This window comes from Leopardus geoffroyi, chromosome C1 (genome assembly GCF_018350155.1).
Source record: "Leopardus geoffroyi isolate Oge1 chromosome C1, O.geoffroyi_Oge1_pat1.0, whole genome shotgun sequence".
In the NCBI taxonomy this organism is placed as follows: Eukaryota; Metazoa; Chordata; class Mammalia; order Carnivora; family Felidae; genus Leopardus; species Leopardus geoffroyi.
The window spans coordinates 27,165,791-27,189,984 of NC_059328.1; the positions used below are offsets into that span (position 1 = coordinate 27,165,791).

The 24,194-nt window shown below is 36.9% G+C and overlaps 1 protein-coding gene across 8 annotated transcripts in view; it reads left to right on the forward strand.

Moving 5' to 3' along the window:
* The window catches only part of ZMYM4 (zinc finger MYM-type containing 4), a 148,926-nt gene extending 124,971 nt beyond the window's left edge, over nucleotides 1-23,955 (forward strand). For all 8 annotated transcript variants that reach the window (XM_045476661.1, XM_045476662.1, XM_045476660.1 and 5 more), the window contains 7 exons: nucleotides 2,810-2,981; nucleotides 3,159-3,254; nucleotides 5,245-5,396; nucleotides 15,732-15,843; nucleotides 17,324-17,572; nucleotides 20,280-20,409; nucleotides 21,304-23,955. In XM_045476661.1, coding sequence (XP_045332617.1) covers nucleotides 2,810-2,981; nucleotides 3,159-3,254; nucleotides 5,245-5,396; nucleotides 15,732-15,843; nucleotides 17,324-17,572; nucleotides 20,280-20,409; nucleotides 21,304-21,511 — 1,119 coding nt within the window. In that variant the 3' untranslated portion in view covers nucleotides 21,512-23,955. The remainder of the gene's footprint in view (nucleotides 1-2,809; nucleotides 2,982-3,158; nucleotides 3,255-5,244; nucleotides 5,397-15,731; nucleotides 15,844-17,323; nucleotides 17,573-20,279; nucleotides 20,410-21,303) is intronic.
* The last annotated feature ends 239 nt before the right edge of the window (nucleotides 23,956-24,194 follow it).

The following is a 24,194-nucleotide window of genomic DNA, read 5'->3' on the forward strand; positions in this document are numbered from 1 at the left end:
TTTTGCTCAATCAAAATCTTTAGGCTTTTCTACATGGACAATCATATATTATTTGCGAATAAAAATCGTTTTACTCTTGGGGCGCCTGGGTGGCTCAGTTGGCTATGCATTCGACTTTGGCTCAGGTAATGATCTAAATCATGAGTTCGAGCCCTGTGTTGGGCTCTATGGTGACAGCTCAGAGCCTGGAGCCAGCTTCAGATTCTGTGTCTCCCTCTCTCTCTGCCCATCCCCACTCATGCTCTATCTCTCTCTCAAAAATGAATAAATGTTTAAAAAAAAAACAAAACAAGATTGTTTTACTTTTTCGTTTCTAATCTTAATGCCTCTATTATTTTATTTATTTTTTTTTTTAATTTAATTTATTTATTTATTTTTGGATATATTGCACTAGCTAGGCTCTTTAGTACAATGTTGAATATTAGTGGTGAAAGCAGGTCTTCATGTCTATTCTTAATCTTAGGACAAGTGTTCAATCTTGCAGTGTTGTTTTTTAAAGATTTTATTTTTAAGTAATCTCTATACTGAACATGAGGCTCGAACTCATGATCCCAAGATCAAGAGTGACATGCTCTACCAAATGAGCCAGCCAGGTGCCCCTCAGTCTTACAGTATTAAGTATGATATTACTTGTGGGTTTCTCCTAGTTGTCCTCTGTCAGGTCCAGAAAGTTCTCTTCTGTTTTTAATTTGCTGAGAATTTTTATCATGATCGTGTTGTTGAATTTTGTCAGGTGGTTCTCTTGTATTTATTGCAATGATCATCTGGTTTTTCTTTTTGAGTCTATTAAAATGATGACATACAGGGGCACCTGGGTGGCTCTGTGTGTTAAGCATCTGACTCTTGATTTCGGCTCATGTCATGATCTCAGTTTGTGAGTTTGAGTTGTAAGTTCAAGCCCCATGCTGGGCTCCACACTGACAGTGGAGAACCTGCTTGGGATTCTCTCTCGTGCTTCCTCTGCCCCTCCCCTTGCTTGTGCATGTGTTCTCTCTCAAAATAAACTTAAGAAAAAATTTAAAAATGATGATATATATTAATTTTTTGAATGATAAGCTAAGTTTGCATTTGCGGGATGTACCTTACTTTCTTCTGACATTTATTCATATATATATATATTTTTTAATTTTTTTTTAAATCTACATCCAAATTAGCATATAGTACAACAGTGATTTCAGGAGTAGATTCCTTAGTGCCCCTTACCCATTTAGCCCATCCCCTCTCCCACAACCCCTCGAGTAACCCTCAGTTTGTTCTCCATATTTATGAGTCTCTTGTTTTGTCCGCCTCCCTGTTTTTATATTATTTTTGTTTCCCTTCCCTTATGTTCATCTGTTTTGTCTCTTAAAGTCCTCATATGAGTGAAGTCATGATTTTTGTCTTTCTCTGACTGATTTCACTTAGCATAATACCCTCCAGTTCCATGCATGCAGTTGCAAATGGCAAGATTTCATTCTTTTTGATTGCCAAGTAATACTCCATTGTATATATATATACCACATCTTCTTTATCCATTCATCCATCGATGGACATTTGGGCTCTTTCTATACTTTGGCTATTGTTGATAGTGCTGCTATAAACATGGGGGTGCATGTGCCCCTTCAAAACAGCACACCTGTATCCCTTGGATAAATACCTAATAGTGTAATTCCTGGGTTGTAAGGTAGTTCTATTTTTAGTTTTTTGAGGAACCTCCATACTGTTTTCCAGAGTGGCTGCACCAGCTTGCATTCCCACCGACCATGCAAAAGAGATCCTCTTTCTCAGCATCCTCGCCAACATCTGTTGTTGCCTGAGTTGTTAATGTTAGCCATTTTGACAGGTGTAAGGTGGTATCTCATTGTGGTTTGATTTGTATTTCCCTGATAATGTGTATGCCCTTTTATTATTTCTTTTATTTTTCTTACTTTGGGTTTTAATGTGGTCTACTTTTTCTAGTTTCTTTTTTTTTTTTTTTTAACGTTTATTTATTTTTGAGACAGAGACAGAGCATGAGAGACAGAACATGAATGGGGGAGGGTCAGAGAGAGAGGGAGACACAGAATGTGAAACAGGCTCCAGGCTCTGAGCAGTCAGCACAGAGCCCGACGCGGGGCTCGAACTCACAGACTGCGAGACCGTGACCTGAGCTGAAGTCGGCCGCTTAACCGACTGAGCCACCCAGGCGCCCCAACTTTTTCTAGTTTCTTAAGATAAAGCTTAGATTATTGATTTTAGACTTATTTTTCATAGACACATTTTAATACTATAAATGTCATTGTAAGCTTTAGCACTGTGGGAAAAAATGCTTGGTTTTTGTTTTCACTGACGTTCAAAATATTTTCTAATTGCATTTGTGGTTTCTTCTTTCACCATGAGTATTTATAAATGTGTTTGTTAATTTCCAATTTTTGAGGATTTTCTTAATATTGTTCCACTACTGGTATCTAGTTTAACTTGATTATAGTTAGAGAATTTATGGAGGCTTGTTTTTTATCCCAGAATATGATCTACTCTTGTTTTTCATGAAATACACCTGAATGGTAAAAATGGTCGTTCATACCTCACTGGGTGGGTCCAGTATCTGGAATATAGTGAGTATTTAAGTGTTAGTAATCATTACAGTTCTGCATTTAACTCTCTTTTTTTCTTTTCCCATATGGATTGGATTAATCTCTAAAGCTTCTTTCTAGCTTTAAGAATTCTGAATCTTTAGGATCTAATAAAAATTGCATATTCTGTAAATTTATTCCCTTCTCTCTTTGAGAGCTTGTTTCTTAAAGATTCGAAACTAAATTTTATATTTTATAAATTTTTGGAATTCTTACAGGGACGGAAGAAGTCTATAGTGGCTGTGGAGCCCAGAAGTCTTATTCAAGGAGCCTTTCAGGGGTGCTCAGTGTCTGGGATGACACTGAAATACATGTACGGGGTAAATGCCTGGAAGAACTGGGTTCAGTGGAAAAATGCCAAGGAAGATCAGGGGGATCTGAAATGTGGCGGTAAATACACAGCATGAATTTGTATCTTAAGGTGGTTGGGAGGATAGAGTGCAAGTCATTAATCTACACAAAAGGGATACATACTAGGTCAAAAATCCCATAAAACTTTGGTTTTGGCCTACCTTAAAATTTTTCCCATTTTTATTTAACTTCTTATTTCTTTTTTCTCCTTGTCAGGTGTTGAACATGCTGCATCTAGCCCATGTTCTGACACTTTAGGAAGTGCTCAAGACCATGTACTCTCTCAAGAATCCTCAGAGTCAGGCTGTAGAGGTAAAAATCATTTCTCTGCTTGTAATCTGAATTTTCTGAATCACTTTTAATATTATTGTCAATTTTAAATTTGTAAATGGAATATTTAATATTTGAAGTCTTATGGTAAAAGAGAGAAATTAATATCCTACTCTCAGTTATAAAGAGCACAAGCTCTATAAAGGTAAGGTTGTACGGACATGATTTCGTTATGCAAATATGAGGAATTTTATTCCTTTTTCCAACACTATAAGGGTGGCTCAAATCTGCCTTCTTGAGCCCTGTATCTGTAACCTAACCCACATGGAACTTCTGTTGTTGGTGTTGGTGTTAAGAAAAGTACCTGGAAAAGCCTTGCCTCTTCTGTAGAAATTTTTCCTAATAACAAGCTCTGTGAGACTGGGTGCTGGGAAATTTGGAACCCAATAAACACTTCACATAGAACAACAGTGTATAATTTTAGAGCCCACATTAACTCCCCCACTGCCCCTGCCTTGGTTTTGAAATTCCTATTCTAAACTTTTGTTTTCATTTTATATTTTCCTTTTTTATTATCTTTGTTTTATGTAATATACTTACTGTAATCTTTGTGGAATGAGATAGGGCAGGAATGGATGAGTATGTCCTTGTCATTAGATTTTTTTTGCCTCTTTCCAACTATACCTTCTGTCTAACAACTGAGTAGTTGCATGCACTCTTGGCTTCACCTCAGTGTATCCTGCTGGCTTTTAGTTAGTGGCTGCTGTGGTCTATGACTCATTCAGTTCCTACAGATCAAGTGTAATCTCTACAGAGTTATATAAATATACTCCTCTTATGGAGGTTTATTGGTCCCTTTACCAACCACTTTGAGCCACAGCACTCTTTGTTTTAAAAAAGAAAGAAGGATAATGAGAATGAAGAGGTAGTACTATATTAGACTACCAGCCCTAAATGCAATAGCCACAGGGGATGCCTACTCATTTTTGCTACTCGTTCATCAAAAGAATACTTACTGAATTTATGTGCTAGGTGGTTAGCAGACATAGTGGTTAGGTGCTTTGGTGAAAAGGTCAAACATGGTCCTTGCCCTCTGAGCCACCACTTTTACCTTTTGCAAAATCATTTCAGGGAACTCAAGTGTATCTTTGGAAACATGCAGTCTTGTCTCAGTATAGATGAGCAGTGACTAGGAAGAGTGTTTCAATTCTAATCTGAATTGAAGTAGGATCTCTACTGAAGTAGTATCTCTACAAATCAAATTGGGTAACTCTCCCAAAATTAATTCAGTTCTTAGTTGATTTCAAAGCCTTAATATGCTATGTGAGGTTTACCATGATCTGCTCCCATCTGCCTTTCTTGATTTTCTCCGGTACATCTAAATCCCCTGAACCTTTTCATTTTTTGTGTATTCCAGCATTTCTAAGGACATGACATTTTTATATGTTATTTAAGTGTTCTATATGCACATAAATCTGAGTTAGAGAAAGTTAAACAGCATTTTAATGCAGATATTCCCAGAACCTTTCATAAGCCTTTTATATACCATTGTGAATTCTTTAGGGGCAAATATAATATGCTGCTGTTTTCCAAATTTATCAGATCTTAGAAACCCGGGTTTGTCCAGCTCTCGTATTGCTAGTATTTTGTGGAATATGCTTTGGGAAAATTTTTTACATCCTCAGATTGGAATTCTTTATTCACCTGTTTAATTCTTCTTCACCTTTCAAGGTCTGGCATTAGTATCACATCCTCCAGAATCTCACCTGACCCTTCCCTGTTGGATGTTCCTTATTTGCTTTCCTAGAATCCTTCTTAAATAAAACCTCTGTCATAGCACCTGGTACTACATTGTTTTCATTTCTTTAATTGAAAAAGCCCTGAGAGCTGGATCTGTCTGTAATCCATGTATTCACCAGTGTTCACTGCAATGCCTGGGGGCACATTAGTGGTCAGTGTTTTTTAGTGAATAAAGTTGTGTTACTGTGTTTCTTATAAGTTAATATTTCAGATGTTTTCTACCTTTCCATAGTCCGTTCTATCAAGCTGAAGGAAGATATTCTGTCCTGCACTTTTGCTGAGTTGAGTTTGGGTTTATGCCAGTTTATCCAAGAGGTGCGGAGACCAAATGGTGAAAAATATGATCCAGACAGTATCTTATACTTGTGCCTTGGAATTCAGCAGGTATCAAATTCAGTAATTGTTCTAAAATGTATTGCATTTTTAATAATTCTCATAGAACTTACGATTCAAACTGAAAAACTATAGTGTGTATTGGTTGTTTGGTGTTACTTTTATATTCTGTTCTAATGAACCACTGACCCTGATTTAAAAGTCTTGATCATACAGTCTTTTGTAAGCCAAATTGAGACTCTTTGTAGAATAACAGAAAAGGAGGATGGTGCATTTAATTATTAAATGGACAAAAAAGGCAAGAATAGCCAATTCACAAAACAGTAATATAGGTGAATATGTATATATATGTATGTACTTTAAATGCATATTAAAATAACAGGTTACCATTTTTTGTCTATCACATTAGCAAGAATAAAATAATTATAACACTTATTGTTGATAGCACTTCTGTGAGGAGGGGATTTGCCTTCATAGCTGGTGATAATTAGTATACACTTGAACATATGTTTCAGGAATATTTTTGAATGTTCATACTTTTTTTTTTTTTTTAATTTTTTTAATGTTTATTCATTTTTGAGAGAGAGAGAGAGAGAGAGAGAGAATGTGAGCAAGGGAAGGGCAGAGAGAGAAAGAGACTGTGAAGCAGGCTCCAGGCTCCGAGCTGTCAGCACAGAGCCTGATGCAGGGCTCGAACCCACGAACCGCGAGATCGTGACCTGAGCCAAAGTAGGATGCTCAACCAACTGAGCCATCCAGCACACCAAATGTTCATACTCTTTCACCAAGTAATTCCCTTTTTGGGAGTCTGTCAAAGCTAGATATTAGTGTTATGTTTATATCAAAGGTAGATAGAGTGTTATGTTTAAGTAAATTATAGTATATTTATAAAGTATATTACATAACCAATAAAAATTGTTTACAAAGTAACTTCTAGTAACATAAAAATATTAATATTAAAGCACTAAATGAACAAAATGAGAGTACAAATACATGTTAACACATAGTGATTTAAAACCCAATCATATAAATACATAGTAAAATGAAATGCACCAAAAAAATGTTGACAGCAGTTATCGTGGTTATCGTCTTAGGGTGGTAGTGCCCTGGGTATTGTTGACTTTTCTCTGTTTGCCACATTTTCTTCCAGTTGTATGATGGGGGAGGTGGGTTCTTTTATTTAGGCATTTATTAAAGTTTATTTCTTAATTATACAAGTAGTTTGTGCTCACTGTAATTATTAAAACAGTGAGGCATTTAAGGAAAATTTTATCTACTTCCATTCCCAGTCTCTGAGGTAACCAGTATTGTAACATCTGTCATTCATGTACCTTCTTCTGTGCTATACATTTATGCATTTATTCTTATGCATTATGCATTTATGCATTTATACATTTATTCTTGTTTTGCTTACTGTTTAGCAAAATAGAGCTCATACCATACACATTTTTTTCAGCTTACTTTTTTTTTAAATTTAAATGTTTATTATTTTGAGAGAGAGTATGCACACAAGCAGGGGAGGGGCAGAGAGAGAGAGAGACAGAGAGAGAGAGAGAATCCCAAGCAGGCTCTGCTCTGTCAGCGTAGAGCCTGATGGAGGTTTCAATCTCTTGAACCATGAGATCATGACGTGAGCTGAAATCAAGAGTCCAACGCTTAATCTCCTGAATCACCCAGGCACCCCTGCAGCTTATTTTTCCCAATCTGTTTGTCCCACCAAATGAATATAAATGAAGTTTCTTCCTTTATACAGAAAGCTGCATAATACTGCAGAGTATGAATATACCAGTTATTCACCATTTTTTCTTTTGTACATTCAGGTTATTCCCCCCTTCTTTTTTTTTTTTTTTTTTAATTAATTTTTTTTTTTTAAATTTACATTCAAGTTATATAGTGCAAAAGTGATTTCAGGAGTAGATTCCTTAATGCCCCTTACCCATTTAGCCATTTAGCGCATCCCCCCTCCCACAACCCCTCCAGTAACCCTCTGTTTGTTCTCCACATTTGAGTCTCTTATGTTTTGTCCCCTTCCCTGTTTTTATTTTATTTTTGATTCCCTTCCCTTATGTTCATCTGTTTTGTATCTTTAAAGTCCTCATATGAGTGAAGTCATGATTGTTGTCTTTCTCTAATTTCGCTTAGCATAATACCCTCTGGTTCCATCCACGTAGCTGCAAATGGCAAGAATTCATTCTTTTTGATTGCCGTTTAATACTTCATGTGTGTGTTTGTGTGTGTGTGTGTATATATATATCTCACATCTTCTTTATCCATTCATTATCCATGGTGGACATTTGGGCTCCTTGCATACTTTGGCTGTTGATAGTGCTGCTATAAACATTGGGGTGCATATGTCCCTTTGAAATAGCACACCTGTATCCCTTGGATAAATACCTAGTAGTGCAATTGCTGGGTCATAGGGTATATTTTTAATTTTTTGAGGAATCTCCAACTGTTTTCCATTTAACCAACTGAGCCACTCAGGCACCCACCATACTGTTTTCCAGAGTGGCGGCACTAGCTTGCATTCCCACCAGCAGTACAAAAGAGATCCTCTCTCTCCACATCCTTGCCAACATCTGTTGTTACCTGAGTTGTTAATGTTAGCCATTCTGACAGGTGTGTGGTGGTGGCTCATTGTGGTTTTGATTTGTATTTATTTCCCTGATGATGAGTGATGTTGAGCGTTTTTTCATGTGTCGGTTGGCCATCTGGATGTCTTCTTTGGAGAAGTGTCTATTCACGCCTTTTTCCCATCTGTTCACTGGATAATTTGTTTTTTGGATGTTGAGTTTGATAAGTTCTTTATGGGTTTTGGATATTAACCCTTTATCTCATATGTGATTTGCAAATATCTTCTCCCATTCTGTCGGTTGCCTTTTAGTTTTGCTGATTGTTGCCTTTACTGTGCAGAAGCTTTTTATTTTGATGAGGTAGGTCCCAATAGTTCATTTTTGCTTTTGTTTCCCTTGCCTCTGGAGACATGTTGAGTAAGAAGTTGCTGCAGCCAAGATCAAAGAGGTTTTTGCCTGTTTTCTCCTCGAGGATTTTGATGGCTTCCTGTCTTACATTTAGGTCTTTCATCCATTTTGAGTTTATTTTTGTGTATGGTGTAAGAAAGTGGTCCAGGTTCATTTTTCTGCATGCCGCTGTCCAGTTTTCCCAGCCCCGCTTGCTGAAGAGACTGTCTTTATTCCATTGGCTCTTCTTTCCTGCTTTGTCAAAGATTAGTTGGCCATACGTTTGTGAGTCCATTTCTGTTCTGTTCCATTGATCTGAGTGTGTTTTTGTGCCAGTACCATACTGTCTTGATGATTACAGCTTTGTAGTACAGCTTGAAGTCCGTATTCCCCCCTTATTCTTATAAACAGTGTTTCAGTAAATATTTTGTTTGCATACCTGATGAACTGGGGCTTTTATTTTTAGGTTAAAACATATATAGATTTCTCTAATTTTAAGATGTTTTCAGATAACTTTCCAGAATGATTATAGTAATTAACAGTCTTACCAGCAGTGTTGTGTGCGCCCATTTCTTGAATTCTCCTTACCACTACTCTTTTTACTATTTATTATTCTGATGGATTAAAAAATATGGCATCTGGTGGCTCCAATTTTTATTTTCCAATTTTATGAAGTAGTATGTCTTTGTATGCTGTTGGTCATTTGGATTTTCCTTTCTTTCTGTAGGATCTCTTTTATGTTGGGGATATGAACTCTAAGTGCTTGAGTTAAATTTTTCTAGTGTATATTTGCCTTTCAGTTTTGTTTTGCCATTCAGAACGCTTTCCTTTTTACACAGTTTAATAATATGCATTTATTTTATAATTCCTGATTTTTCTGTGTTGCTTAGGATGGTCTTCCTACTTATGTGTTTAAATTTAAATTCTCGGGGCGCCTGAGTGGCTCAGTTGGTTGGGCAGCCGACTTCGGCTCAGGTCACAATCTCGCGATCCGTGAGTTCGAGCCCCGCGTCGGGCTCTGGGCTGATGGCTCAGAGCCTGGAGCCTGCTTCCAATTCTGTGTCTCCCTCTCTCTCTGCCCCTCCCCCGTTCATGCTCTGTCTCTCTCTGTCTCAAAAATGAATAAAACGTTAAAAAAAAAAATTAAAAAAAAATAATAAATTTAAATTCTCATAGATTTCTTTCTAAAATACATACTTTTTATATTGACATCTTTAATACATCCAGAATTCATTTTTGTGCATGATACACGTTTATTTCAGATGAATAACATTTATGATGGGTTATCTAGTTACACAGGTAGCATTCATTTTCCCCACATAATCGAAATAGCACCTTTGTTATTAAAATATTCCCATTATATTTTGATACAATTTCTAGATTGTAAAAGATGTTTTTAAAATCAACATACAAGGGGTGCCTTGGTGGCTCAGTTGGTTGAACATACAACTCTTCATTTCAGCTCAGGTCATGATCCCAGGGTTGTGGGGTTGAGCCCCATGCTCAGTACGTAAGGTATTCTCTCCCTCTCCCTCTCTCCCTCCCTCTCCCCCTCCCCTTCTCCCCCTCCTTCCCTCTTTCCCTCTCCTATTGTCTGTCTCTCTCTCTCTCTCTCTCACTCTCTCCCTCCCTCCCTCCCCCCTCCTCCACTTGCACTCTGTCTCTAAAATAAAAATAAAAGAAAACAAAAAAGAAAGTCAACACATGAGAGGAATTTTATAGGTTCTTTCAATGAAAATGTATTGGGCACCTACTATGTACCACACATGCATTTTGGTTAGGTAAAAATTTTGAAGATTCTGAACACTTTCTGAACTTTTAGAGTTTATGATATTATGGATCTAAAAACATTCTCATATTTTATCAGTGCAGGTGTCAAGGAGTAAGAAATATTGTGGCAGTGATTCATATTCCGACTTGAACATAATCAAAACGCGTGGCCATTGCTGTGAATTCAGTCACAAACTGCTTTAGATACCAGATACTCTGCTATCTATAAAATATACTCTAATTTGTGAGACAAATCATAACCTTATAAAAAGTTTTTTCTAGTGTATTTATCCTGTTGTTTATATTAATAAATGATTTTTATAATAATACTATTTTTTTTTTTAATTTTTTTTTTTTCAACGTTTATTTATTTTTGGGACAGAGAGAGACAGAGCATGAACGGGGGAGGGGCAGAGAGAGAGGGAGACACAGAATCGGAAACAGGCTCCAGACTCTGAGCTATCAGCCCAGAGCCTGACGCGGGGCTCGAACTCACAGACCGCGAGATCGTGACCTGGCTGAAGTCGGACGCTTAACCGACTGCGCCACCCAGCCGCCCCTATAATAATACTATTAAAAAGAGGTTATAAGTTAACAACATTTACCTATAGGTGATAGGAAGTAAATACTATAAACCTTTTACCAGTTCTGACAAGAAATAAACTTTCCTTAACCATAAGGAATTTTAAAATGTAACTTAAGCTCACATCTTAGATGTGCTTCCTGTATCGTTTTCTTTTCTGATTATAAAAATGGTTATGCTAAGTGTAAAGAATTTTGAAAATACATTAAAGTGTAAAGAAATAAATTAAACGCAACCATAATATCAACACCTGTACCACCACTGTTAACATTAGCTGAGAAGGGGAATTGGCAAAAAGAAACAAATAGGCAAATAGCAAAATTAACATACAGCTAACAGGCAAAATGTGTTAGGAATGTCTAACAATCATTTACTGTGTATGCTGTGTGTATTATTAATATAAGCTTATTTCATATATTAACTCATTCACTTGTGAGCGTGCCCCTCTGATACATAAGGACTGTTATCATCACCATTTTCTGTTGAGGCACAGTGAGTTAAAGTATTGTTTAAGGCCTCAAATGTAGTAAGTGGCAGGGCCAGGATGTGAATCCAGGTAATTTATTTTCAGAGTCCATTCTTAATTTTTTTTTTTTTAACGTTTATTTATTTTTGAGACAGAGAGCATGAACAAGGGAGGAGCAGAGAGAGAGGGAGACACAGAATCTGAAACAGGCTTCCGTCTCTGAGCTGTCAGCACAGAGCCCGACGCGGGGCTCGAACTCACGGACCGTGAGATTGTGACCTGAGCCGAAGTCGGACACTTAACCGACTGAGCCACCCAGGCGCCCCCAGAGTCCATTCTTAAGATCACTGTGTTGGACTATCTCCCTGATGTAAAAGGTTACTTAACTGTAATCAAGGAAAAATGTCACCCATTAAACTGATTAAAAATTGAAAGGTTGAGAAGTTCAATAATACCAAGTATTAATGAAAACATATTACTGTTGGAGGCCTTTTCAGAGGGCAAGTTGATGTGGCAAATAAAACATTAAATGCATGTAGATTCGGGGCACCTGGGTGGTTCAGTTGGTTAAGTATCCGATTTCGGCTCAGGTCATGATCTCTCGGTTCATGATTCGAGCCCTGTATCGGGCTCTGTGCTGACAGCTCAGAGCCTGGAACCTGTTCCTAATTCTGTGTCTCCCTCTGTGCCCCTCCCCCACAGACAGTCTGTCTCTCCCTCAAAAATAAATAAACATTTAAAAAATATGCTTGTAGGTTCTTCAGTGTAGCAAATCCATTGATCAGTATTTCTCCCCCAAGAAATGCACACGTGTACGTAGACTGGTATTTTTATTATAACGTTGTTTTCAACAGCAAAAAATTGGAAACCACCTAAGTGTTCATTAAAACAGTAATGTTCAATCAACTATAATATGTCTGTACTGTTAAATACCATACAATAGTTAAAAAGCAATGAATTGCTCTTACACATTTTTGCATGGAAAACTCTTAGAGACACATTGAAAAAAAGTTTTTTTAAGGTTTATTTGCTTTTGAGAGAGAGAGAGAGTGTGTTGAGTGGTGAGGGCCAGAGAGGGAGACGTAGAAGCTGAAGCAGGCTCCAGGCTCTGAGCTATCAGCAAAAAGCCTGACGTGGGGCTGGAAATTGTGAACCACCAGGCCATGACCTGAGCAGAAGTTGGACCCTTAACCGACTGCGTCACCCAGGTGCCTGCCCCCAAGAGACATATTTTTAAAGTAACTTGCACGACTATGTGTTGTGCAATATTTATTTATATTGTGGCAAAATACACATATTATAAAGCTTACCATTTTAAAATGTACAGTTCAGTGTCCTTAAGTGCGTTCATGATGGTGTGCAGTTGTCATCACTGTGTTTTTCCAAAATATCACTGTGTTTTCCTAACTGGAAATCTCATAACCCATTAAGCGGCCACTCCCTATTACTTCCTCTGCTTAGTCCCTGGCAACCATGAATCTGCTTTCTATCTCTGTGGATTCCCTTGTTCTGGATATATCATATAAACAGGATTATACAATTATGTGGCCTTTTGTGTCTGGCTTCTTCCAGGTTTAACCTGTGTAGCATGAATCAGTACCTTTTTATGGCTGAATTATTTCATTTTTGGATATACCACATTTTTCTTATCCATTGTGGACATTTGAGTTATTTCTACCTTTTGGTTATTACAAATAGTGAATGATACTGTGAACATTCATGTACAAATTTTTGTTTGAACATCTGTTTTCTTTTGGGTCTGTGCCTACCAGTGGAACCACATGGTCAAATAGGAACTCCATGATAAGCTTGTTGAGGAGCCACCAAAACAGTTTCCACAGTGACTGCACCATTTTATGTTGCCAGCAGCAGTGTACAAAGGGTCTGTTCTCTCCATTCTCGCCAATGTTTGTTAATTTCCTTTTTTTTTTAAAGTTATCTGATGGGTATGAGGTAGTATCTCATTATGGTTTTGATTTGCATTTTCCTAATGACTAATGTCACTGAACATTTTTTCATGTATTTGTTGGCCATTTGTGTATCCTCTTTGGATAAATATTTAAGTCCTTTGCTCCATTTCTTAATTTGTTTGTTTTTTTGTTGTTGAGTTGTAGGATTTCCTTATGTATTCTGGATATTAAACTCTGACAGATACGTGATTTGCAAATATTTTTTCTTAGTCTCTGAGTTTTCTTTTCAGTCTTCTTGGTAATGTACTTTGAGGCACAGAAATTTTGGATTTGGTGAAGTTCATTTTATTTTTTCTGTTGCTTGTGCTTTTGGTGTCATCACCTAAGAATCCATTGTCAAATTCAAGTTCATAAAGATTTACCTCTATGTGTTCTTTTAAGTTTTTGGCTTTTAGTTCTTATGTTTAAGTCACTGATCCATTTTGAATTCAGTTTTATATCTCACGTAAGGTAGGGATACATCTGACTTAGGGATAACTGTATATGTGGATATCCAGTTTTCCTACCACCATTTATTGAAGAGACTGTTGTCTCTTTATTGAGCAGTCTTGACATCCTTATTGAAAAACATTTGACTAAATTTATGTGTTTATTTTGGACTTTCAATTCTGATACATTGGTCTATATGGTTATTCTTATGGTGATACATGCTATTTTGATTACTGTTGCTTTGTAATAAATTTTGAAATAGGAAGTATGAATCTTCAAGATTTGTTTGGTGATTTGAGGTTCCTTGTAATTCCATATGAATTTTGGGATTGGCCTTTCCTTCCCTTTATGCAAGAAAAGAAAAAAAGCCATTGAGATTTTGATTAGGATTGCACTGAATCTTTAGAGTGCTTTGGGGAATTTTTCCATTTTAACAATATTATCTTCAGATCCATGAATATGAGATGTTTTACTTAGGTCTTTAATTTCTTAGCAGTTTTTTTTTTGTTTTTGTTTTTTTCTACCTTTACATGTATAAGTCATGTACCTCCTTTGTTGAATTTATTCTTGAGTATTCTTTACAATACGATTGTAAATTGAATTGTTTTCTTAATTTCCTTTTTGGATTATTCATTGCAAGTGATTTTTGTGTTGCTTGTATCCTTTGCTGAATTCATTTATTAACTCTAATAACAATTTTGTGTGTGTGTGTGTGCACGTGTATGTGTGTATTCTTTAGAATTGTCCCTATATAGGCTCGTGTCATTTGTAAATGGAGATATTTTTACTCCTTAGGACCTTTCCTGTCTGAATGCCTTTTATTTGTTTTTCCTGCCTGCTTACTCTGGCTAGGACTTCAAGTACAGTAATGAAAGTGGCAAGAACAGGCAGTTTTGTCGTGTTCCTGATCTAAGGGGGAAGTAATTTAAAAAACATGGATTTTATATGTACTCATATGTTTGAGTAAATGTATAAAACTCAACTCGGTGTGTTTCTGATGTTTAGTGAGTTGGGAGCATGTCATTCTTCCACGTTTTCTGTATTTTAAACTTCTTCCTTAATGAAGATGTATTATACTTACATTGTGAAAATAACTTTAAAAGAAGAAAAAGATGAACACTTCTCAACAATAAAACTATAATCTGGCAGTGGCATGAATTGCCTTTGAAGAGGCCTATAGAAATGCATGTTGAAATGGTATATAATTTTTATTAGCCAAAACAAGATTTGACTGGCAATACAATTTTTCTCCAGGTCATACATTGGCTAGAAAAGCAGAAAACCAAAATATCTATAGATAAATTAGAAATCCCAAATCATAAAAAACACCAAAAGATTTTAAGCATGTAATTATACCTTGTGTTGTATTTCCCTGAGTAATTTCATCTGACCTACCCTGCACCTTCAAGATGTTTTTTAACAGTAGTTTACCCAAACTGTTTCTTGTTTCCCCATTCTGTGATATGGTTCTTGATGGTTATAATTAGCGTAGTTTTACATCCTATAATTAGACTTGAACTTTTTGAAGTCTGGGTTGTGGGGTAGAGAGTTGAGAGCTGTGGTTTAAAATTTGGCTATCCTCAGGTCACCTGACACTAGCTAACTATATTATTTCAGGAAGGGATCTTGTAACTGTGCTAAAAAACCCAAAACCTTCTGAGAACACATTTGCAGATAGATCCTTTGAATTCGAAAAGGATTTGGAAAATACCAAACTAGAACCAATTTTTGGTATATCAGTTTTATGAACTGAGAAAATTTTACCTTGCAAGCTCAGTGCTTGAGACAAGGACAGTTCATATGAAAAGGACCTTTATAGGGGGACCTGGGTGGCTCAGTTGGTTAAACATTGACTCTTGGTTTCAGATCAGGTCATGATCTCATGCCTTCACAGGTTTGAGCCCCACATTGGTCTCCACACTGGCAGCCTCTCTCTCTCCCTCTCTTTCTCTCTCTCGCTCTCTCTGCCTGTCCCCCATTCATACTATCTCTATCTCTCTCAAAATAAATAAATAAACTTAAAAAAAAAAAAAAGAAAAGAACCTTTATAGCTTGAATCCTGGTATTTTAAGATGTGTTCTTAAAATGGTTCATAACGTTAACGGCAAAAATTAAGGGTCAACTTTATTCCTTAAAATAATCTTAAAAAAAAAAGAAACTTGTGTTTTCTTTGTATCAACATATATGTTTCCATTTTTTCTCTTGTAGTACCTGTTTGAAAATGGTAGAATAGATAATATTTTTACTGAGCCCTATTCCAGATTTATGATTGAACTTACCAAACTCTTGAAAATATGGGAACCTACAATACTTCCTAATGGTAGGATGCTTATTTTTTATTTTGATTCTTTTCTTGATATGCATTCTTAAATTGCTTAATTTTTATGATTATCTTTTTATAAACTGTTCATTTATGTTTCTGTCTTGATTCATGAGATATTTGGAGTTTTGAGGAGGAAGTCTTTGGCTTATTATTTAAGTAGAATTATAACTTCCATATAGTGTATGTATAGGTATATACCATTGAAAATAAAAAAAAAAAACAACTGGAGGTTGTATTTACTTCTTAGAAACCATTTTTGGTCCGATATTGGTAGTGTAGTTGCACACTATACCAGTAGCTGGCACATACTTTACTTGTAGACTGTACCTGTTAGCAGTGGTCCTTCTTCAGCAGTTTATTATAAATACCCTGTATGGGTTATTACAAGAGTTAAATCTTCATCCTTGAATTGTCTTTGACCATATGTTGTTGGACAGCTCCCTAATTTACTCCTAGTCTTAGGCTCCTTGGCTGTGAATGGAGAGGTTGAATGTGATGTTCAGGAATTTTTGCCCCTTTGGTTGGGTTGTAGAGCAACTTTGAAGGATTCTGAGTAGGGTGGTGGCTTGATGCAGTTAGCATCCAAAGAGGCAGCTAGGGAGATAGAGTTGGAAGTAATAAATTCATGTTTATGGTTAGGCTCCCAGGAATAGAATGCATAAGCAGCAGCAAAGAGGATTGTTCAGAGAACATAAGGGAAGACCTGCATTTAAGGGCTGACATGAGGAGTGTACATTTAACAGTATACTCATCTTAATTCTTCTGTAAGACATCTGCTTTTCGAGAAAAATCCCATAAAAGTCATCATGAAGTAATTACTCTTAATGTAAATTTAAAATACGAGGGAGTGTGAGGGAGTGAGGGAACTATCTGCCTTCTAATGTTCTTAGCTAAAATAAAACTGAACCAGTTAACAGTAAGCCTAATACTCGCAAACAGGAGTCTACAAACTGCTTAACCTGGCCTGCTGCCTGTTTTTGGATAGTCCATGAGCTAAAAATGGTCGGGACAAAATGTAAAGATAATAATAATTTGTGGTAAATGAAAATTATATAAAATTCATATTTGCATGTATAAATAAATTTAATTGGTATATAGCCACAGCTATTTGTTTATGTGTTGTCTGCTGCCCCTTATTTTCAATAACAACAAAGTTGTTCAGAGCCTGAATGGCCCACAGTACTTAAAATATTTACATCTGGCTCTTTATAGAAAAAGTTTGCCAAACCCTGGTCTAAAATAACAATAGATTAAAACTGTTTCAGGGGGTTGCTCCCAGTGTCTGTCTGCCTCAGACAGACATCTTTTCTTTTTTTCTTCTGCGGTACCTTTTTTGGTTTTCCATATAAGGGAGCAGGGGAAAGATGGGAGCAATTGGTCATTTCCTTTATATCTTCCTATCTGAGAACTGGAGAAATTGTTTAGTCCTGTTTAGCAGGAGCTTAGTACTGTTACTTCTGTCCTCCTTCTGGTGCAGGTTACATGTTTTCTCGCATTGAAGAAGAGCATTTGTGGGAATGCAAACAGCTGGGCGCTTACTCACCAATTGTCCTCTTGAACACCCTCCTTTTCTTCAATACCAAATACTTTCAACTCAAGAATGTTACTGAGCACTTGAAGCTTTCCTTTGCCCATGTGATGAGACGGACCAGGACTCTGAAGTACAGCACCAAGATGACATATCTGAGGTTCTTCCCACCTTTACAAAAGCAGGAGTCAGAACCAGGTGTGTGGGGGAGTTTGTGAGATTTCCGTTTGAAGCCCTGTTGGTATTCAAATAGACTTATCACAGAAGAGTAACTGTAAACTCTAGACACGGAAGAGTGTAACTTTAATTTAAAATTTAGATGCATTTTTATTGTCAGGGTTAGGTTAAAGGCTTGCCACAAAATGAGAGGAATCACTTGCCTCCCTATACTTTTATTGGCTTTTAAACTAGAAATTCTGGGGGCGCCTGGGTGGCTTGGTCGGTTAAGCGTCCGACTTCGGCTCAGGTCATGATCTCACGGTCCGTGAGCTCGAGCCCTGCGTCGGGCTCTGTGCTGACAGCTCAGAGCCTGGAGCCCGTTTCAGATTCTGTGTCTCCCTCTCTCTCTGCTCCTCCCCTGTTCATGCTCTGTCTCTCTCTGTCTCAAAAATAAATAAACGTTAAAAAAAAATTAAAAAATAAATAAACTAGAAATTCTGATTTAATTGGTCAAGATTAGAGCCCAAATAATTTGCATTTTTCCTTTTCTTTTTTTTAATTGTTGATTTTTGAGAGAGAGAGAGAGGGAGAATGTGCGAGTGGGGGAGGGGCAGAGAGAGAGAGAGGATCTGACGTAGGCTCTGCACTTACAGCAGAGAACCTGACACGGGGCTCAAACTTGTGAACCGTGAGATCATGACCTGAATCCAAGTCGTACGCATAACTGACTGAACCACCCAGGTGCCCCTCAAATAATTTGTATTTTACAACTTCCCAGGGAATTAAAATCTGCAGCTAAGGATCAGAATCACTGATTTAGAGGCAACAGAGTGGCCAATTGCTAGGTAAAAGGAACCTGCCTAATTTTTAAATCTGTTTCTAAATCTTTTTTTTTTTTAACCAGAGCACCACTTTTTAGTTCACATTAACTATCTGTTTCTGCAGAACCTTAGAACCTGGCCTAGAGTATACAGATGGAGTTTGACTTAATAATTTTTTAACTTTACAATCGTGAGAAAGCAATGTACATTCAGTAGAAACTATGCTTTGAATTTTGACTTTTGATATTTTCTCAAACTAGTGGAATACAGTATGATCCTCTCTTGTGGTGCTGACATCAGCAGTCTGCAGCCCCCTGTCAGCCCCATGATCACGAGGGTAAACAACCTATATGCTTACAGCCATTCTGCACCCATTCAGCCATTCTGTGTTTTCAGTTTTCAGTACCGTATTTAATCATTTACATGAGATAGTCAGTACTTTATTATGAAATAGGCTTATTTATATGTATTAGAAGATTTTGCCCAACTGTAGACTGTATAAGTGTTCTGAGCATGTTTAAGCTATGATGTTCAGTAGGTTACATGTATTAAATGCATTTTCGATTTAGGATGGCTGTATCAGGTTGTAACACCATCGTGGTCAAGGAAGATCTGTATTGCTTTTGTACACAGTAGAATAATACCAGCAGTGACAATTTTCGTAGAAGGTTTATCTTACATTCCAAAAAAAGCCTATTAAGTAATAGTTTGTATTTAACATTAAAAAAATTAATGTATTATGGAACTAGAAATTAAATGTATCCATTTTGACCAAAATTATAAGTTCTAAAATTCCCAAAATCAAGTTGTTACTTCCTTGGGATAAGAGTGAAATACATATTTTGAATGTGAGCATTTAAAATCACTGAAACTAAAATCTATAAAGAATAATTGTGATGTTCATGTTTGTGTTAACTTTTTTGTCATTTGCCCTTTCTCTTTAGAAAATATAATTCTATTATTATATCTATGTCCTATCTCCTTCATTTTGTTCATATGTAACCCATTTTGTGCTCTTAATAAATATTGTGGGAGGGAGAGGCATTCAGGTTACATTTCCGCTTTCTGTTGAGGTGCTTGACAAGATTGGTAGTAAGTTTAGCTTCTTCTCTGAATGAGCAACTCTTTATATTTAGGTATTCTCTAAATAGAAGACTGGGGTGAATTTTAAGTAATAACTAATACAGGAAGCTGGGGAAAGTTCTTTGCCAGCTATTCAGAGCAGCTGTAAGAAAAGAAGAAGAAAACCTTTTTCCTCAGGTTCACAGCAGATCCACCACCCACTGCTATTCTCTTGAAGCCTGAATGGAGAAGGTGGGAAAGAAAAAGCCTTACTTTCCATGTTTTCACCCTGGTTTCTCTTTGATAACCCTTAGCCTCCACAAAATTCTGTTGGTGAAAAAGGATTTGCTCCTTTCTTACCAAATGGCCAACTTTACTGAGAATTTCTTTTCCCAGCAAAGATCCCCTTTCTCATAAAACTGACAAATAAAAGAAACTTGAAAAACCGTTTTCTACAGTGAAAATATTTTCAGATAACTAGGTGACAACTTATACCTTGATCTCTTCTATCTGAACCCTTTTTGTTCCTGCTTTACCTTGCTATGGCTTAAGATATACGTGATAAAATTTCGTACCAAAGTCAGGCTCAAAAGTAAGACCTAACTCTCTAGTACCATGCATTTGGCTCACTTTGTAAGCAGGGGAACATAAATTTTATAGAACAGGGACTTTGTTTTGTTCAGTGCTATTACCTAGTACTTACATTACTCTCCAACACCTGCATAGGTCATGCTTGTTGAATGACTAAGTGAAAGGGAGGAGAAAGGGAGTGACAGTTCTGACTGGAGACAAAGCTCAGTGGATGTCTTGAGCATGGGAGTAAAGATTTTTCTGATCTTTTGATAATTATTTCCCATCTCAAGATAAACTGGCTATTGGCAAGAGGAAACGAAATGAAGATGACGAGGTCCCAGTGGGTGTGGAGATGGCAGAGAATACTGACAATCCACTAAGATGCCCAGTCCGACTTTATGAGTTTTACCTGTCAAAATGGTAAGCAGTCTTCCTCTGGACTAGATCCAGCACACTTCAAACAGTAGTTAGCATGGTTCCGATTTCAAGATGCTTGAATATCAGAAATGTAGCCAGCTTATGACTGTAGATAAGGATGTCCTTTTAATTTCCTTTTTTTCCCTATTCTCATATCTGCCTGATTTTGGACCCCAAAACACATTGCTTTATCTTGATTTTTTTTTTTTCCTGAAAAGCTCTTCAAAATCAAGAATCACAGCTGTAGTTTGATCTTTACAACTGTTGCTCAGCCTTTATGTGATAATGAAACTGTTGAGATTTTACTGTTTATATAGAAAAATTTAGAGGAGAGGTTGTACTCCTAAACCTATAAATGGAAAAACAATTTATTTTTAAGGAATTTATATGTTTGAGGTCTTTTTCTTTCAGAAACTTTAAGACTTTAGAGTTATAAGATCCACACAAAAGCACTTTTTTCTCAAAGAAATACAGTGGCTTGGGTTTGCCCCATGGTAATGTGTATTGAGTGCTCTTGGGGGTCATTCCAGGATACTGGGCACTGAGGATATGTGGTTCTCAGCCATAGTGTTACATGTGAGTTGAATTTTTTGTTACTCCTAATAATGTTTTAAATCTTTCATTTTGTGAACGATTTACACTTTGTCTTCTGTTAACATTACACTCACCTCCAGTGAGCGTAGGAGAAAAAAACGTGCAGTTACCGGTTGCACCTGGGGGGAAGATGCCTGTAAACTGATTTATCTCAGTGGGTACATTGCTTATCTAGGACATTAGTCACAGTAGGGAAAAAGGTGAGAGTCACTATATTAAAGAGTAGTTACGTATTTCCTATACTTTCTGATCCTCAATTTTCTTAGTTTCTTTCTTTCTTTCTTTTTTATCCCCTGTGGATAGTTCTGAAAGTGTGAAGCAGAGGAATGACGTGTTTTACCTGCAACCTGAGCGCTCCTGTGTTCCGAACAGCCCCATGTGGTACTCCACATTCCCAATAGACCCTGGGACCCTGGACACCATGTTAACACGTATTCTCATGGTGAGGGAGGTACACGAAGAACTTGCCAAAGCCAAATCAGAAGACTCTGATGTTGAGTTATCAGATTAAAGTGGACGTGGGGTTCCTATTTTCATACACGTGGGTATGCACCAAACTGTGAATGCATCCAGCTTTGGAAAACGATGTACAAGTCCTCTTGACTTGATTACAAGATAATGGAAAACAGATGACTCGTGAACCACAGTGTGGATGTACAAATGAAAATTGAAGGAAAGAATATGAACCAAGAAATGTTGTTCTTTGGCAGTGATATAGTTCTTAGACATCTTCAGAATGACTAACCAATTTCTCTGAGTGGTGCATAATCTTATTTTGTTTGGGAATAACAAATTGTGGAATATTTTTAAGGAAAACTGTTGTATAAAACTCTACCATAGTAACCTTAGACCTTAGAGAGGTAGCTTTGGAGTAAGACCTTGGCTGCAGTAGGCTACTTAGGCAAGCCCTATGTGCACGTCAGGGGAGAAGTCAGTGCAGAGCTAAGAGTGACATCAGATGAGGACCGTGGGACCCAGACTTGAAGACCCAATAAAGTACTCAACTTTTTTTTTAAAAGGTAGAGAGTGAAGTGGTCTTGATTTTGATTTTCACTGCCAAGCCAATTCTGTGAAGGATAGAAGCCTCTGGTGCTTTTGCCATAGGCCCCTCACATCAGGGAAAAAGGCCTTCACTGCTGTTCACAGAGTAATATGTCCCTTTCACTTTCTGGGTCTAGCCTTCTCAGCTGTGGGTCTGGCTGTGGGTAAATTGAGGTAAAGGGGCTGATACTCCACAAACTGATTATGCACACAGAAAATCTGTGGAGCCCATTAGACCCCAAGTGTCTTGAAATGTTTGTAGAAAACCCACTAAAATGCCCACTTCTCTGGGTGTCAGCCTTTATTGCTGCTGTCTCATAGCATGAGCTGTGGTACACAGAAATGGGGGTTCTCCTTTTGTTTTCATTTTATCCCCAAATGGCAGCTTTTCTCCCATTGTTTTATCTTCCTGTTTCCCAAATCTTCTTATTTGTCTTTTGCACCAATTTCTGGAGGCCCTTGTCATTTCAAAAAGAAAAGTCTCTCTCACTCTGGCAAACCTGTGGATGATTCCACAAGGACACAGTATTACTTAGTTATCAGAATTATGGTAGAAAAGGTCCTAGTACGTTCCTATAAAGAATTTGGAAGATGACCTTGTTGTCCTAAGAAACTTGAAAATAGGGATTCTGGGGTCAGGATACAAAGACATGGACTGTCTTGCATATCCACAGCAGGGCTTCTAGCATTATCCCAAACTCTAGCTGTTTTACTAGTTCTATGAGGACTGCAAGTCATAGGTGTGTTTGGCATATCAGTCCATCTCCCTCATCTCCATTCGCAGTTTCTTCCCCCCCAAATTTTGACTCAAAGCTTTTCTGATGTTGGCCAGTCACAGAATTTCTTTAGCTGAGGTTAATTTGACCCTGTAATGGAAATGAGAAGAGTCCAAAAACCCTCTTAGTAATTTTAACCTTGGAAAACTTTTCAATCTGTCCCATTTTTTTAGGTGGGGGTAGCAGGTGTTTTGGTTTTTTAAAATAAATGGAAGTCATTTAAGTAAAATAAAAATTTTAAAGTAGGCCTTTTGGCGTTGTGTACTTGATGGTTCTGTCCCTCTGCCTGTAACAAATTTCATTTTGGTTACCAGGAACTGTGTGAAAGAAGTAAATCTGCCCCAATTCTGTATGATTAATTCCATCTGTGTTTGTCATTTCTGACTGGAAAACTTCTTACTTCCAGATCTTGTTTGATATGGAGGAAAAACAACTGGATTGTCTGATAAGTCTGCCAATAAACTATCCAGAAACATCAGGTGTAATAGCCCCCACTATACAAATTTTATGGTTTGTATAAACACTAACATGTCCCCTTCTGTAGTTGTATCAAGAACAAATATTGTTGGCATAGTAGATACATTGTTATAAAACACCAGAGAGAAAAAGAAATCTGTATCTTTTAACTGAGAACAGCCAATACCCAGGTAAACGACTGTATCAGGACTTCAATTGCATGTTAGTCCGCAGAGTTGTCCAGATCCTAAATTCGTAAAAGAAAATTTTGATTAATTATTGGTCATTCTTCATAAGCGTAGCTGTTGATATGTGTATCAGACTATTTGCTTTTTAAAATTTTATTAAAATTATGTAAAATTGCATTTTTATTTCCAGGGGAGAAAACATCAAACGAGAGAAACATCTAAATTATCCCTTCCGTTCTTTTTTGTTTTTTAACCACTTTGGGTTTTCCCCTTGCAGAAACCACAGAAATATTCCCTTAGAATAAAATAGTATATTTGTATTTGATGGGTGAGTTATTCCTTTTCTTTGTCTTGAACGAATTTTAAATATTTTTTTCTGTTTAGCCTTATTGGTATGAGCCAACAGATGGTATATTACAAAGAAAGAGCAGTTTTCAGGAAATAAATTATTTGGTGTTTACTTAAGTCCAGTAAACAGACTGTTTCATTGCAAAGTCTTTTCACTTGTTGTCTTTTTCCATCAAAAGACTTGTGCCTGTTTTTAGTTAACTATATGCAAAGCCTTGATAGCCAGTAATCCCAGATTTCACATATATATTTCATTTCAGGCAAACTTTTTTGAGATTTACAAAGCTTGCTTGCATCACTTTACCTTGAGTGATTTTGAACTTGAGAGACTGGAATAAAGAATATGTACTCATTCTTAAGTGTGTGTGTGTATATATATATATAT